Source organism: Mandrillus leucophaeus, unplaced genomic scaffold (assembly GCF_000951045.1).
Source record: "Mandrillus leucophaeus isolate KB7577 unplaced genomic scaffold, Mleu.le_1.0 Scaffold685, whole genome shotgun sequence".
Lineage (NCBI taxonomy): Eukaryota > Metazoa > Chordata > Mammalia > Primates > Cercopithecidae > Mandrillus > Mandrillus leucophaeus.
The window spans coordinates 581,072-594,206 of record NW_012107419.1 but is presented as its reverse complement, the minus strand read 5'-3'; the positions used below and the strand labels follow the sequence as shown (position 1 = coordinate 594,206).

General features: G+C 34.8%; 1 protein-coding gene across 6 annotated transcripts in view; it reads right to left on the bottom strand.

Annotated features, from left to right (window-relative positions):
- Nucleotides 1-13,135, bottom strand: part of GRIA4 (glutamate receptor, ionotropic, AMPA 4) — a 392,568-nt gene that overhangs the window by 231,692 nt on the left and 147,741 nt on the right. For all 6 annotated transcript variants that reach the window (XR_001008469.1, XM_012002387.1, XM_012002385.1 and 3 more), the window contains one exon: nucleotides 8,449-8,688. Coding sequence is in view for 5 of the 6 variants with exons in the window: in XM_012002387.1 (XP_011857777.1) it covers nucleotides 8,449-8,688 (240 nt within the window). In the remaining variant the exon portion in view is untranslated. The remainder of the gene's footprint in view (nucleotides 1-8,448; nucleotides 8,689-13,135) is intronic.

Sequence of the window (13,135 nt, the reverse complement as noted above, 5' to 3'; positions counted from 1 at the left end):
AGCACCCAGTTGATGTGTCAGTCAACAATGTGTGTCCAGAACCTAGTAAGTGATGAAAACGAAACTGACCCAGAATAAATATTCATGGAGGGCTGCATATTTATGCCCCTGCCATCCCATTCAGGCCTCTTTAACCCTTCGAATGAACTGCTGGCACCTGGAAACCCTCTGCAGGCTTCTGTATTTCATCTCTAGGATTTCTCCATTCTGTCAACCCACTGTTTATTTTGCTGCTAGTTGCTCTGCTCTCTTCTTTATTTGACTACCCTTGTTTTAGTTTCATATCAATATTATTTGCTCAGCACCCCTGTTCTGATTCGTTCACCTTGTTAAATTTCAGTACTCCTTCAGGATGACTTCCAGCATCTGCCCTCAAATCCTTCACTCTGTAACTAGGGACAGTGGGAGGTGAGGGATAGGCACTCCCTTTGCCTCTTCTCACCAAGGAAAAGGAGCCGGACACATAACCCTCTTTATAAAGACAGTCATTTATGTGCCTTTATCCCATTCACTCACCCCTTAGTTCATTTCTCCACTTTCTAATCCTAAGTAGTAACAGCCCGTGGAATCTGGGTTAATGAAGGCAAGTAATAAGTGTTGCGGTGACTCCAAAGGAGATGCTCTGAAGACAGTTGAACTCCCTTGCCTGATTCTGATTGTTATTTCTCCCTCAGTTACAAGTGAGAATCTTCATAGGAAGCTCAATTGTTATTTTTATACTTGCATCTCCTTTTGCTCTCCCACTGGCCTGGCTCCAGCAGGAAGGCAGGAATGTATGCTCCAAAGACACAGTTAGCTAGTTAGCTGTTCTCCTTCTGCTGGAATGGATCATCCTCATACTTGGTAGTTGGCAACAGGTAAATACTGACTGTCAGTCTGGCTATAAATGTAATAAGAGTTTGTAAGCAAGTATATTTGGATGACTGATAAAAATTATTCTAAATCCTGATGAGACTTTTTTCCAGAGAGTCTTCATAAAAGATTTACAAAAAGGAAACTCCTCTTCATCCCAGTGATGGTTTTAGACTTGAAGTTTTGTTTTGTTTTGTTTTGTTTTGTGTTTTTTTGGGGGCGGGGGGCATTTGTTAGGAAATACGTTTTATCCCTGAGTTATTAAAACAGAGTTTAGTACTGTCAAATATTAAAGATAAATCTCTTCTTGGGATAATATGAGCTTGGAACCTGACAGATTCTTACTTTTTCTAAAGTTATATGTAAACTAACTCTTTTGCTATTCTAATTTTGCTTTTAATAAGAAAAAATGAACCATGGGAATTTTAAGAAGTAAAATCAATGGTAGATTTGTGTTGGTGGAATGTGGTAATTAGGAATCAGAGATGAGGAGAAATTAGGAAAAGAATGGTGCTTGTGATCTGCAGTCCAGACACCGAGCATTTTTCTGTGGATAGCTCCGAATCCACTTGACAGGTACACAGTTACCCCGACCTTCCCGATTCTACCTCTATCTGAAAGACATATTTAAAAAGCAGTTGGTATCTGTAATTTTAATTCATTGTGAACTGATGTCAATATGCTGTATTCCTTGGAGATATCTGCTTTGTCATCCTCCTATATTACTTATGAATTAGGGTTTAAGGGTTTTGAGGCACCTTATTAGTCTCCAGAGAAACAGAAGCAATAGAATATATACAGATACATACAGAGAGATTTATTATAAGAAATTGGCTCATGCAATTATGGAGACTGAGAAATCTAATAATCAGTTGGATCAGTAGAACCAGTGGTGAAGTTTTAGTCTAAGCCCGAAAGCCTGAGAACCAGAGGAGCCAATGACGTAAGTCTTAGTCCCTAAGTCCTAAGGACTGAAATTCAGAGGATGGATGGCATAAGTACCAGTCCGAGTCCAGAGGCCTGAGAACCAAGAGCACCAATGTCCTAGGGCAGAAGATGGAAGATACAACTCAAGCACAGAGAACAAATTCACCCTTCCACCGAATTTTTGTTCTATTTAGGCCTTCAATGGATTGGCTCATGCCCACCTTCACTAGTAAGAACTATCTGCTCTACTCAGTCTACCATTTCAAGTGTTGAGCTCTGCTGGAGGCAACCTCACAGATACATTTAGAAATAATGTTTTGCTAGCTATCTAGGCATCCCTTAGCTCAGTCAAGTTGAAACATAAAATTAACTATCGCAACATCCATATCTGGTAAAAGAGAAGGACGGACGTTCCCAGTAAGCCTGAAATCATCTTGCCTAGCTACTCATTACGCTAGGTTCCTAAGGAAGGAGGAGAAAATGGGAAAGAATAAAAGAATATTTCTTATTGTAATGCAATAACAAAATGGAGGAGAAGAGTATTGGAGTCGAGAACCCAAAAGGAAAATAGGAGAGTTCCCTGGAGTGATTTATAGAGACTTATTTTGGAGGGAATAAAAGGTATGTCATTTAAAGGTGTTTCATGCCTCTAACTCGTCATTTGCTCCTTTTTCTGTTACTTGAATCTCAACATTTTTTTTTTGCAAGAGGATTAAAGACAGTTTAAAAATAAAAGACATACATATACTAAAAACCAAAAAGTAGAAATAAAATAATAAGATCTATCTCTCCTCCAGCATAAACATGCTACTCTTTCCATCCCCTCATCACCTCTTGCATTGGCTTTAGCATGCAATGGCAGCATATGCATATTATACCACCCAGGACATTGTTTCCCAGGTTTCTGAAAATATGTTATGCAATATGTAGAATATACTTTTGTAGAAAAAAATGCTAACAAGAAACAAAACAGACCAAAGGGAACGAGCCAAAGGAAAATTTTCTGCTCTATGCTTTGCCAAATATATCTCTCCTAGGAACAATTTACATAATATTACAAAATTTATTGAGATATTGGATACAAGATATTTAGAAACCTCTAAAATAATACCACAAACTTCCATAGCAGTAATGTGAGCAAAACATTGAACATTAAGCATTAAAGAGAGTCAGGATTATGTAAAACGAGGTCATTGTCAGCCATTGCAGAATCTGGACATGAGATCAAAATTGCTGGCCCTGTTAACAGCTTTGAAAAATACCAGCAACGATCACTAGAAATTTTTAAAATGTTAGTATTCTGCTCATATCTCCCTCAATCGTAAATTCACCTTGTTACCTGGGGTGTTAGGAATGGCCATAAACCCATCATAAACATTTAAAAATCTGGACAATACACACAGGTAAAAAGTGTACTCCTTTATTTCAAATGGGAAAATAACCATTGCTTATATTAAACACATTTAAATGGATATCTTTTCCGCTCAAGGAATTGACATCATGTTAATTTGGCTTGAAAAAAAGTAAAGGTTTTCTATTACCAGAAAAACTGATTTTTAAAATATTTTCTATATATTTTGTTTAATTAGGTCTAAATCAAAAATGTTATTTTTCATCCTGCTCAACATTTTTTTTTTGTGATAACAAAATTACATTTAATTCAAGTAATACCTATCCCAGTCAGTTTTTCATTTTGGCTGTTCTGTTAGCTATTTGATCTATTAAAATATGACACTATTAATAAAAAATGAATTACATCATTAGTTATTAAGGCCTTAAAATTGTTTGATACCTATTGTCAAGCACTTTACTAGATTAATTCATTAATTCAATTAATATCCATAGCAAGCCTCTCAGGGGTTACTATGCTAGACCAAAAAAAGGTGTAAATGTAAGAAAAAACAGTGATTACTAGAGAAACACAATTCTCGGGGAAGAACAGATATGTAAACATATACACAACACCATGTGAAAATTATTAGCAAAAGTGTTATGTGCAGAGTGCTCACTAAGTTCTTTTCTTCTGTAGTAAATTATGAGTCAATAAGAGATTTAAAAATTTCACTCATAGTGAAATGTATTATTTCATATGGGCTCACTGGTTAGATGTGTTATGTTGTCCGGTATGGTAGTCATGAGCCAAATGTGGCTATTTAAATTTAAATTTTTTTAAATTAAATAAAACTAAAAATTCAGTTTCTTAGTTGTATGTCACATTTTAAACCTGCAATAGCTTCATGTGGTAGAGATAATCACACTTGATAACTCAGATTACAGAACAATTCCATCATCACAGAAAGTTCTCTTGACCAGTATGAGTATGGTGGGACTAGTTTACTTATCAACTCAAAGATCTTATTAAAGTTTGTAGTTAAGCGATTTTTCTAATTGTTTTTCCCAAAAGAGGCAATGATCTTTTTGGAAAGCAGTTGTGTTCCAAATTAAGATTTTAAAATATTAAGCTATATGTCAAAAGCAAGTTTCTGGTTGTTAAATAGAGTGTTGTGTGCTATTTCCTAATGAAGTCATAGCACCGAACTTCATTCATTTTCATTACTGTCTTGCTCATCATTGAATTCTCAGTACCTACTAAGGTGTCCAATACAGACAAATTGAAAAATAAATATTTATTGAACGTTGAATGAATAAAGTGAATAAATAAATGAACAAATGCTTTTTTTTTCTTCTTTGAGAGGTAGTCAAATGAGAAGAAGCAGGTTTTCCTGCTGATAAGATCAGGTATGCCATGTGCTATCTTTCTGTTGCTGTTCACCATTTCCAGGTAGGGAATAGAATATTTGAATTAAAAAATAGAACGAAATCTTAAAGATAATTTGAAAAGATCTTAAAGATAATGCAGTTAATGTTTTTTAAAAGCAGATACAGCCAAAAGTACAACATAGACAAGTTCATACAGCTAATTAGTAGCGGATCACAGGACTTCTATCATAGCAAATAGAGGATCATTCCTTTAATTGCCATAATTCCACATAAAAACACTACTCCAAGGTATGATAGAGTCAGCTTTTGTATTTTGAGAGAGTGTTTTGGCACTGTCGGGATTAAAATATCAGAATGACTGTGCGGCCCAACAAAATACCTTATTCCAAAATATGGATTCATGATGCATCAGAAAATAGTGTTCCACTCAAGTTGGTAAAGAAATTCAGTCATTAAGCCAGTTATTTAAAATGGAAAAAAATGTTTAGATAATCAGTTCATGATAACAGTACAGGAGGAAAGAAAAGTACTAAGATATACCAAAAAGTATCAAAAGAAATAAGATAGTATTTTACTTACTATCTTATCTCTTTATACTTGGATTTTGTATATTACTTTTAAACTATTTTGATTTTAATGTTGATGTGTATAATTATTTGAAGTCTTTTTTTTCTCTTTATGATGTGAAAATGTGAATTACTCTGGGCTGACTATGTTTATCATGAGTTAATCATCTGTTCATACCTCAGTTGGTGAGAGTGATACCTAATTATAAGCACAGTATTGAAGGGGAAATAAATAGAGTTTGTGATCTTAAACTTATAAAATAATCACGACAATTTCTAAGGGAGAAAAAATTTTCCTTCTGCTTTGAGAGTACTCAATTAAGATCAAGAATGTTGGGAAACATGATGTATCATGGCAAGGAAAACCATGTGAACATCAAGAAACAGTCATTTTCCTGACGTGTTATTTTTTGTTCAGGCAATTACTTCTTGAAATAAAGATATCTGTTTTGAAGTTGAGTTGGATAATTACTATAGGAGAAAATGCTAAGAACTAGTTATTCATTCTGAAGCAACAATTGAAGAGAACTAAGAAATTCTAGAAGTTGTGTCAATTGAGTAGAAGTAGAACAGTTAAATTCTAGGATGACTGTATGCAAAAAGTAGGCTTTGGGCAGAAAGCCAGTAAGTAGGTTAAAGGCTTATAAGACACTACTGTTAGAAGAAGTCATGGCTGTACCATGATGAGTTTAAGACTCTACAGGCCGAAAGTTAATGAGACAAAGAGTCTTTAAATAACCACATATATGCCTGCTTATAGTAGAGAGATCTCATGGTAGGAGGTAATGGGAATGACTCAAGGTTGGAGCATCTGACTTGCTATGCATGAGGAAGGACCTTGGAAAGTATAAATGGATAGAAAAGCAAAGTGCCAACTTAATCCCTGTTCTGTGTCCCCACCAATGCATGAATTATACCTATAACCCTCTCCTTGCCAGAGATGGATTTATACAGGGAGATAAGGAAAAAGTGAGATACAGGTTCCACTGGTATTTCCATGAGAACAAGTTGTAAAATAAGCATCTTCTGCCCAAGGTGGAGAACTAGGATATGTCATAATGAACCACAGGTAGCAACATCTCATCTATACCATGATATATATTTATTGACATTATGATTCAATTTTCAGTAAAAATATAAAATAATCACGACAATTTCTAAGGGAGAAAAAATTTTCCTTCTGCTTTGAGAGTACTCAATTAAGTCCTGTTGCTCAAAGATTTTTCCAACAGTTAGAAATGAACAGGGTGATGTTCTCTTCTAATATGTAATTCATCCCCTAGGATGCTTCAGATTGTTAACCAATAACAAATAATAGTAGGCAATATAAGTAGATTCCCATATTTCTAAACGAGAATCAAAGTATGCTGCAACCTTATAGAAAATGTGATGATGATATTAAATTTGCTGAGCTTGTTTCTGTAAGGGAAATTTACCAAGAATACCAATAGAAATGATGTACTAGAAACACTATTGGTATGACACCTTAAATGACACTGTTTGCATCTGATTAAAAATGTAAATTTTAGTAATAAAGATGAATTCTTTTAATGGGTTTTCATCTTTGAATATAGGAGATTATACTTTGAATTCTGGAAGGTGGATTATGTCTTCAAAAGTTTGAAAAAAATATTTTGAAAAGATTTAAGGATATTTATTATCCTTACTGATTTCATAGATAGAAAAGGCTATTTATTACCCTTACTCATTTCATACATAGAATTCCATTCAAGAATATTCTTAAAATGCTGCCTATTACAACCTTTGTTTTAACTGCTTATCTTTTCATAACTCTTAAACCTCATGGAAAAAAGGACTGAAGACAGAACCCACAGATGATCCCCTAATGCTTATTTTTAAATATAATATATTGATATGATTCTAGTCACTAAATAAAAAACATGAAAAACATAAAAATAGAAAACAAGAACTGCAAAACATGCATGGGCACTCCTTAAGTTGCTCCTCCAGCTGAAAAATAAAGCTATATCAACCAATGAACAAAATGTATGGGTTGTTAATAATGCAATATGTGAGTTATTTACCTTGTCTCTCCCACACACAGGTGACATGGGATCACTTATTAATCTTTCAAAACTGGTAAAGTGAAAGGTTGCCAGCAAGCAGAAGTCTTAATACCAAACCTCTATCATCATTGTCATGGCCCTTCAGTTACTCGCTTAGAGTTTTGTATTTCAAACTCAACGTTATGGACCAATTATTTTAATATGTTCCAAAACATTAAGTCATTTGCCTTTGAAGTAAAGTAACATATTTATGTTATCACTGAACCTGAAATATCACAGAAAAAATTTTAACAGTAGTTATTTGATATATGTATTTGGTCCTCCTCTGTTTCCTGACTTACCATTACTAAAATCCCTGGAATTTCTAGGGACAGAAGATTGTCTCTAGTATGCTAATGAGATAACTGGTGGTTGGGGGTTCTTAGATAGCTCCAAGATGGGAGCTTGTTACCAAAAGACAAAGGCAGGATCAGAGTGTTGGGAATTTTAGTCCCATACACCAACCTCTGGGGAGAAAGAGAGACATGAAAGTTAAGTTGGTCAATGGCCAATGATGTAATCAATTATGCCTACATAATGTAGCTTCCATAAAAACCCAAAGGACAGAGGTAGGATGGCTTCTGGATAGCTGAACATGAGGAAATTCCTGGAGGGTAGCTCACCTGGGAAGGGCATGGAAGCCCCACACTCCTTTCCCCACACCTGTCTCCATCCATTTATTCTATTTGTCTGTTCATCTGTATCCTCTGTAATATCCTTTATGTGAAGGAGGAAATGAAAGTAAAGTGTTTTTCCTGAGCACTGAGATGCTCTTGCAAATCAATCAAACCCAAAGAGAAGGGTCACGGGAACCCCAAGTTATAGCTGGTTGGCTTCCGAAGTGAAGTTCAGTCTTGTTGGGGACTGAGCCTTCAACCTGTAGGATCTGATGCCAAATAACTCCAGGTAGATAATGTCAGGATTGAATGGAAGTAGATATGTGCTCTGGAGGGTCACTTAGCTGGCGTGTGGGAATAACCTCCACACATGTTGGTGATCAGAGGTCACAGAACTATTTTTTGTTGATTGTTGTGTGAGAGCAGGAAAAGCACTTTGGTTTGTTTTTCTTATTCACATAGTTATCTTAATTTCAATGAAGTTACAGAGCATGGTTTGCTAATGAGTAACCTTGTGAATCTGAAACTCGTTTAATTAGAAAATTTTCCCCAGAGTCAAGATAAAAATACACATCAACCATTTTCTGATTTTAGCGATGTTAGAGATCAAAACAATTTGCTATGAAACCGAAGTCATATAAGGCCATTTCACATTGAAAATTAGAGTTTTGCTGATATAGATGAAGAAACTGGACTTACCCCTGTCTGTGTCATACAGGAAGACAAAACAGTTCCATTCGTAGTGATCCAGTAGACTCAAGAGTGCTCCTCGTAACGAAGGTCTTAGTTGCAGCACGAACTGGCTCTCCCCCTCAGTAGGGAAACTTGGTGTGATGAGGGAGATATGTAAGGCGCTGCAGAATGAGGTCAAGGTATGTACCGACCTCTTATCATAGAGTCCAAAAATGGCAAATACTCCTCTAGAATACTGGGAACAGACTGAAACAAGAGGAAGAAAACACCACAAACTATTAGCACACTCAAATTGTTGACTTTAAAGTCTACATTCTAGAAAATTAAATAAATAAAAATTACTGAATCATTGGATCTGTCAGGAATATAAGATAAAGAGTAAAAGTAAAGTGTGTGATTAATTGCACAATCAATGAATTCTTGAGCTTGTACTCAAAGTCTTACATTGAGTGAAGCTGATCCGAATTAAAATTCTGCATTAAGAAGACAATTGGATTAAAGAGAAATTTGACTAAAATTTAAAAAAATGGCCTTCCATAATAATGTGGCAAATCCTATGCTAGAGAACTTTAGGTGTGACAAATCCAAAATTATTTTCTGCATTTTTTTTCTTACATGCAAACATATAATATACATTTGAAATTTTTCAGTATTAATTGAAGGAACATTTATAATACCTTTTGCCCTCCTGCATAAACTATAAGTACATATTTTCTATTCTTGAATTGGATTATAGTTTTCACTCTGCCTAAATTGTTACTTTTTGTTTGCTTGCTGTGGCAATTTCATTTTAATCACAGTCTTAGAGTCTCCTCGAATCATGTTTGAAAACAGACGTTAGGCTGCTAGAAAGTCATTCTTGGCATATCTGAGAGGCTTAGTGAATTGGGGCCAGCTGCGCACGTTCTAGGCAGACCAAAAAGTAAAGATAAACCAATTCCAAAACCCAACAGAAGCAAGCCAAATAAAGTAAGAGGACCCCAGGGAAACAGGTACACAGCCTCATCTTGCCTTTCTTGGTCCATGCTCCCAGTTGCTACAAAAACCGTGAGGCAACATCTAAATAGAAAAAGATTCTTCTCAAAATTCTTTTCCAATCATATTTTTATTACTCTTTTAACAGAACTGATTTCTGGTCCAAATTGGTGTGAGTTTTTCCAATTTACATTTTAAGGGACAGAAATCTGCAAAGGAGATACCATAAAGAAAGTATATTTGAATTCCAAATTCTTATAGCTTATCATGTATGGCTAACAGTCCTATTTCTTCTTGGCTTATGTAGCTAGCTTAAGAAGTGTTTAGGTCTATACAATTTTTACGTTTTCTGATTTTAGTTACTAATCTTACTTGCATTAGCTATGAATACATAATATGGCAAGAATTAAATGAGATTATGTAAAAGTGCTATGCTATGAGGACATAGGATGTGATTAATAAGTGGCAGATTTTAACACAGATTTTCTATATGCACTTGTGTAGTTAAATAGTTTTATTTTTTAATAAGAGAATAAAAGGTTTAGTAAATGAAATACTACAGTTGATTCAAAACCAAGAAAGGAGGTATTCAGATTCTAAACAAATACCATTTATTCTGATAGATATTATATTAAGGTTTATAAAGAAATTCTATCAAAGAAGAGCCATCAACTAATTCTATGCTCACCAAGGAACTAGAATTTGATCCTCTGAGAAGACTGACCAACAGGGCAGGCTTGTTCTAACAATGTGACTGGCTATAATTTTCTTGCAAGATATAAGGAAGATTCTAATTTAACTTTCAGGCATCTTAAGTTTAACTTAATGCAATTCTTATAACTTAAGTGATTTAATAAATAAAGTTGCTGCATTAGACCCTAATCTGTAAATGTTCCACCAAGACTCTGGATGCAAGTATGAAAGTGATCCACATTTAACACCAGTAGAACCTGGAGTTACTCGGCTCCTTCATGTTTTCCTATTTTTTGTCCTACTGGTTTTCTTGCAAACTGAGGGCCAACTCTCAAGCTTTACATGATAAATAATATGGTTTGATTAATTTTTATTTTACTCCACTGAAAAAAGTAAATTGAAGAGCTATAGAATTCAAATCTGAGATCCTGGCTTTTAGTTTGGTGCTGAAACTATACAAAAATTTTAATACTTCTTCTAGAAAATGTAAACAAACAAGATTTAGAAGTGATGTACTTTAACTTATGCATATAATGAATATTTACATAATCTTTTAAAGTATGCCACTTGAAAACCATACGATTTTCAAGCTTTGGCTTCTAAATTGTGTTTTTCTAGGAACCCCATAAGTTCCCTGGAAGTACTCATGTAGCTTTGTATGAAGACTTTTGCTGAGAAAGCATTGGGTGGGCAGTGCTGGACTCCTTTTCTTGGTATCCCTCCCTTCCACCCTCACAAAAATCCAAGAGCACTTCTGCTTTCATCTATTTTAAATATCGAACAACTGACTGTATAAAATTTTATGTCCAAAGTGTACTACACTGCTAAAGTTCAAAAACAACAATTGTGCTATACATAAAATCCATCTACTCTTTATTCCGATTATATTGTTTTCATTGTAATCATTATGACTTTTCACTATTCTGGTACTCACTATACTATTTAATGTTTTAATTTATTATGCTGGACCTCAACAAACAGTATTTTCTGATATTTTATTGTCTTCTACTGCATTCATTCATTTGCATCATCATACATATCTATTTATTCTCCTTTTCATAGTTGTCTGTCATTCTTCCTCTATTCATATATACTTACTTTGAAACTATAGTCTCAGGCTGATAAATTTGCTTCTGATGTATTCTGTCACTAGCATTTTACATTCCCTTTGCAAATTTATAGCTGTAGTCTTATTCTTTTAAACATTTATTTTTTCCTATTTTATCTAGATCATAGGCTTGGCAAGTGAGCGTTATTGGGTTTTGTGTGTATGAGGGTAGATTGTCAGTCAAATATTCAATGTTATTATGTTGGTATGCTAACTTGGATAGTATTTTATTTGACCCAATGATTCAAATTTTAAAATATAGCTCTTTCCATATATAGTATTATAATCTAGCTTTGAAAACACTCTTTAATCAAAATTTTGCTTGACTGAATCTTATGACATCTATTGTTGCTTAGCATAAAAATAATTATTCAAACAATAAAACCTCATAGATTATATAAATAAACTCAAACATAAATTAATGAAAGTAAACTAAGCTGAATTGAATGTGTTCAGAATACATAAAATGGAAAAATGTAAATTTTTATGTTTTCATAAAATGGCAAAATAAATGAGAATTAATGCTTAACCACTAAATACATGCAATGATATTAGGTTGATCTATATTTTAAGGTATAAACACTAATCAGAATAAGGCTTGCAATGAAATAAGTTATAATTTTAAGTGCACGTTCTGTGTTCTGTTTCACTAACAAGATCACTTGGATTATGTATTATATAAATGAAGACATACAATAAACACACGATACTACTCCATTTTTTACCTGACTGTGTCAACTAAATATGTCTTCTCATCAGTATCATTCCCACTTTCATTCCAGATGCCACCTTCCAGATGCCAAGCTAAGTCAAATGATTATATAATTTGTGATGATTTGTAGTTCTATATCACATACAAATCAAAGGACATCGCCTTAGCTCAGTGTTTCTCAAGTTATGGGACATAATCCAAGAGATGTGCTGAATTGTACTGACCATTGCAGCATGGTGAGGAAGAGCACAGTTCTTTCTTCCATCTATGGCCCTTCTCTTTCTCCTGTATCTTCAGTTTTCCACCTCTTAAGAAGTTCCTCTAACTGCTTTAAAACAAGCTCAAGTCTTTTCTTTCATAAAGCAAAGAACTTTCCTGACCTCATGCTTCCTATCTCTCTACTCTTTCACAGCCATATAGTTGAAGGAGTCTTCTGCTCACACTCTTTTCAGTTCATCTGGCTTCCACATTTTCCAACCACCAAAACTAGTCTCTTTAATTTGCTAGCGACCAACTTACATCCTAAATCTTAGAGTTTAGCTTTTATCTTACTGGAATTCCCTGGTATGCTTGACACATTTGGACACTTCTTTCAGATGCTTCTTTGCTTTGCATTCCTAACACCACAGCTATGCTCTCTCTGCTCTCTCTGGGCATTTCTTAGTGTCTTTGAACACTTCTTACTCTGCTCCTTTAAAATTAGTGTACCTTAAAATTCTCTCTCGATCTGCCTTTTCATTCTAAATATATTTCCTAAGCGAAATCATCCAGTTCTGTGGCTTTAGTTACCATCTATGTTCTCATGATCTCCCAAACTGTACCACCCACTTCAAATCTTTCTCTTGACTCCAGATTCATGTACCTAATTGTGTTTTGCCTCTTTTGTGCCTCAGTGAATTTTCTGAGAAATGATTGCAATGGTTTTCTTCCTTTTTCACATTATCTTCTAGAACTTTGCTACTTCCCCATTCAGAATGGAGTCTTTCCTCTCACTTGAACCTGGGTTGACCTTTGAGACTGCCTTGACTATTAAAGTATCACAAAAGTGATTCTAGGGGCTGGGCGTGGTGGCTCACACCTGTAATTCCAGCACTTTGGGAGGCCAAGGTGGGCAGATCACGAGGTCAGGAGATTAAGACCATTCTGGCCAACATGGTGAAACCCCGTATCTACTAAAAATACAAAAAAATCAGCCGGGCGCGGTG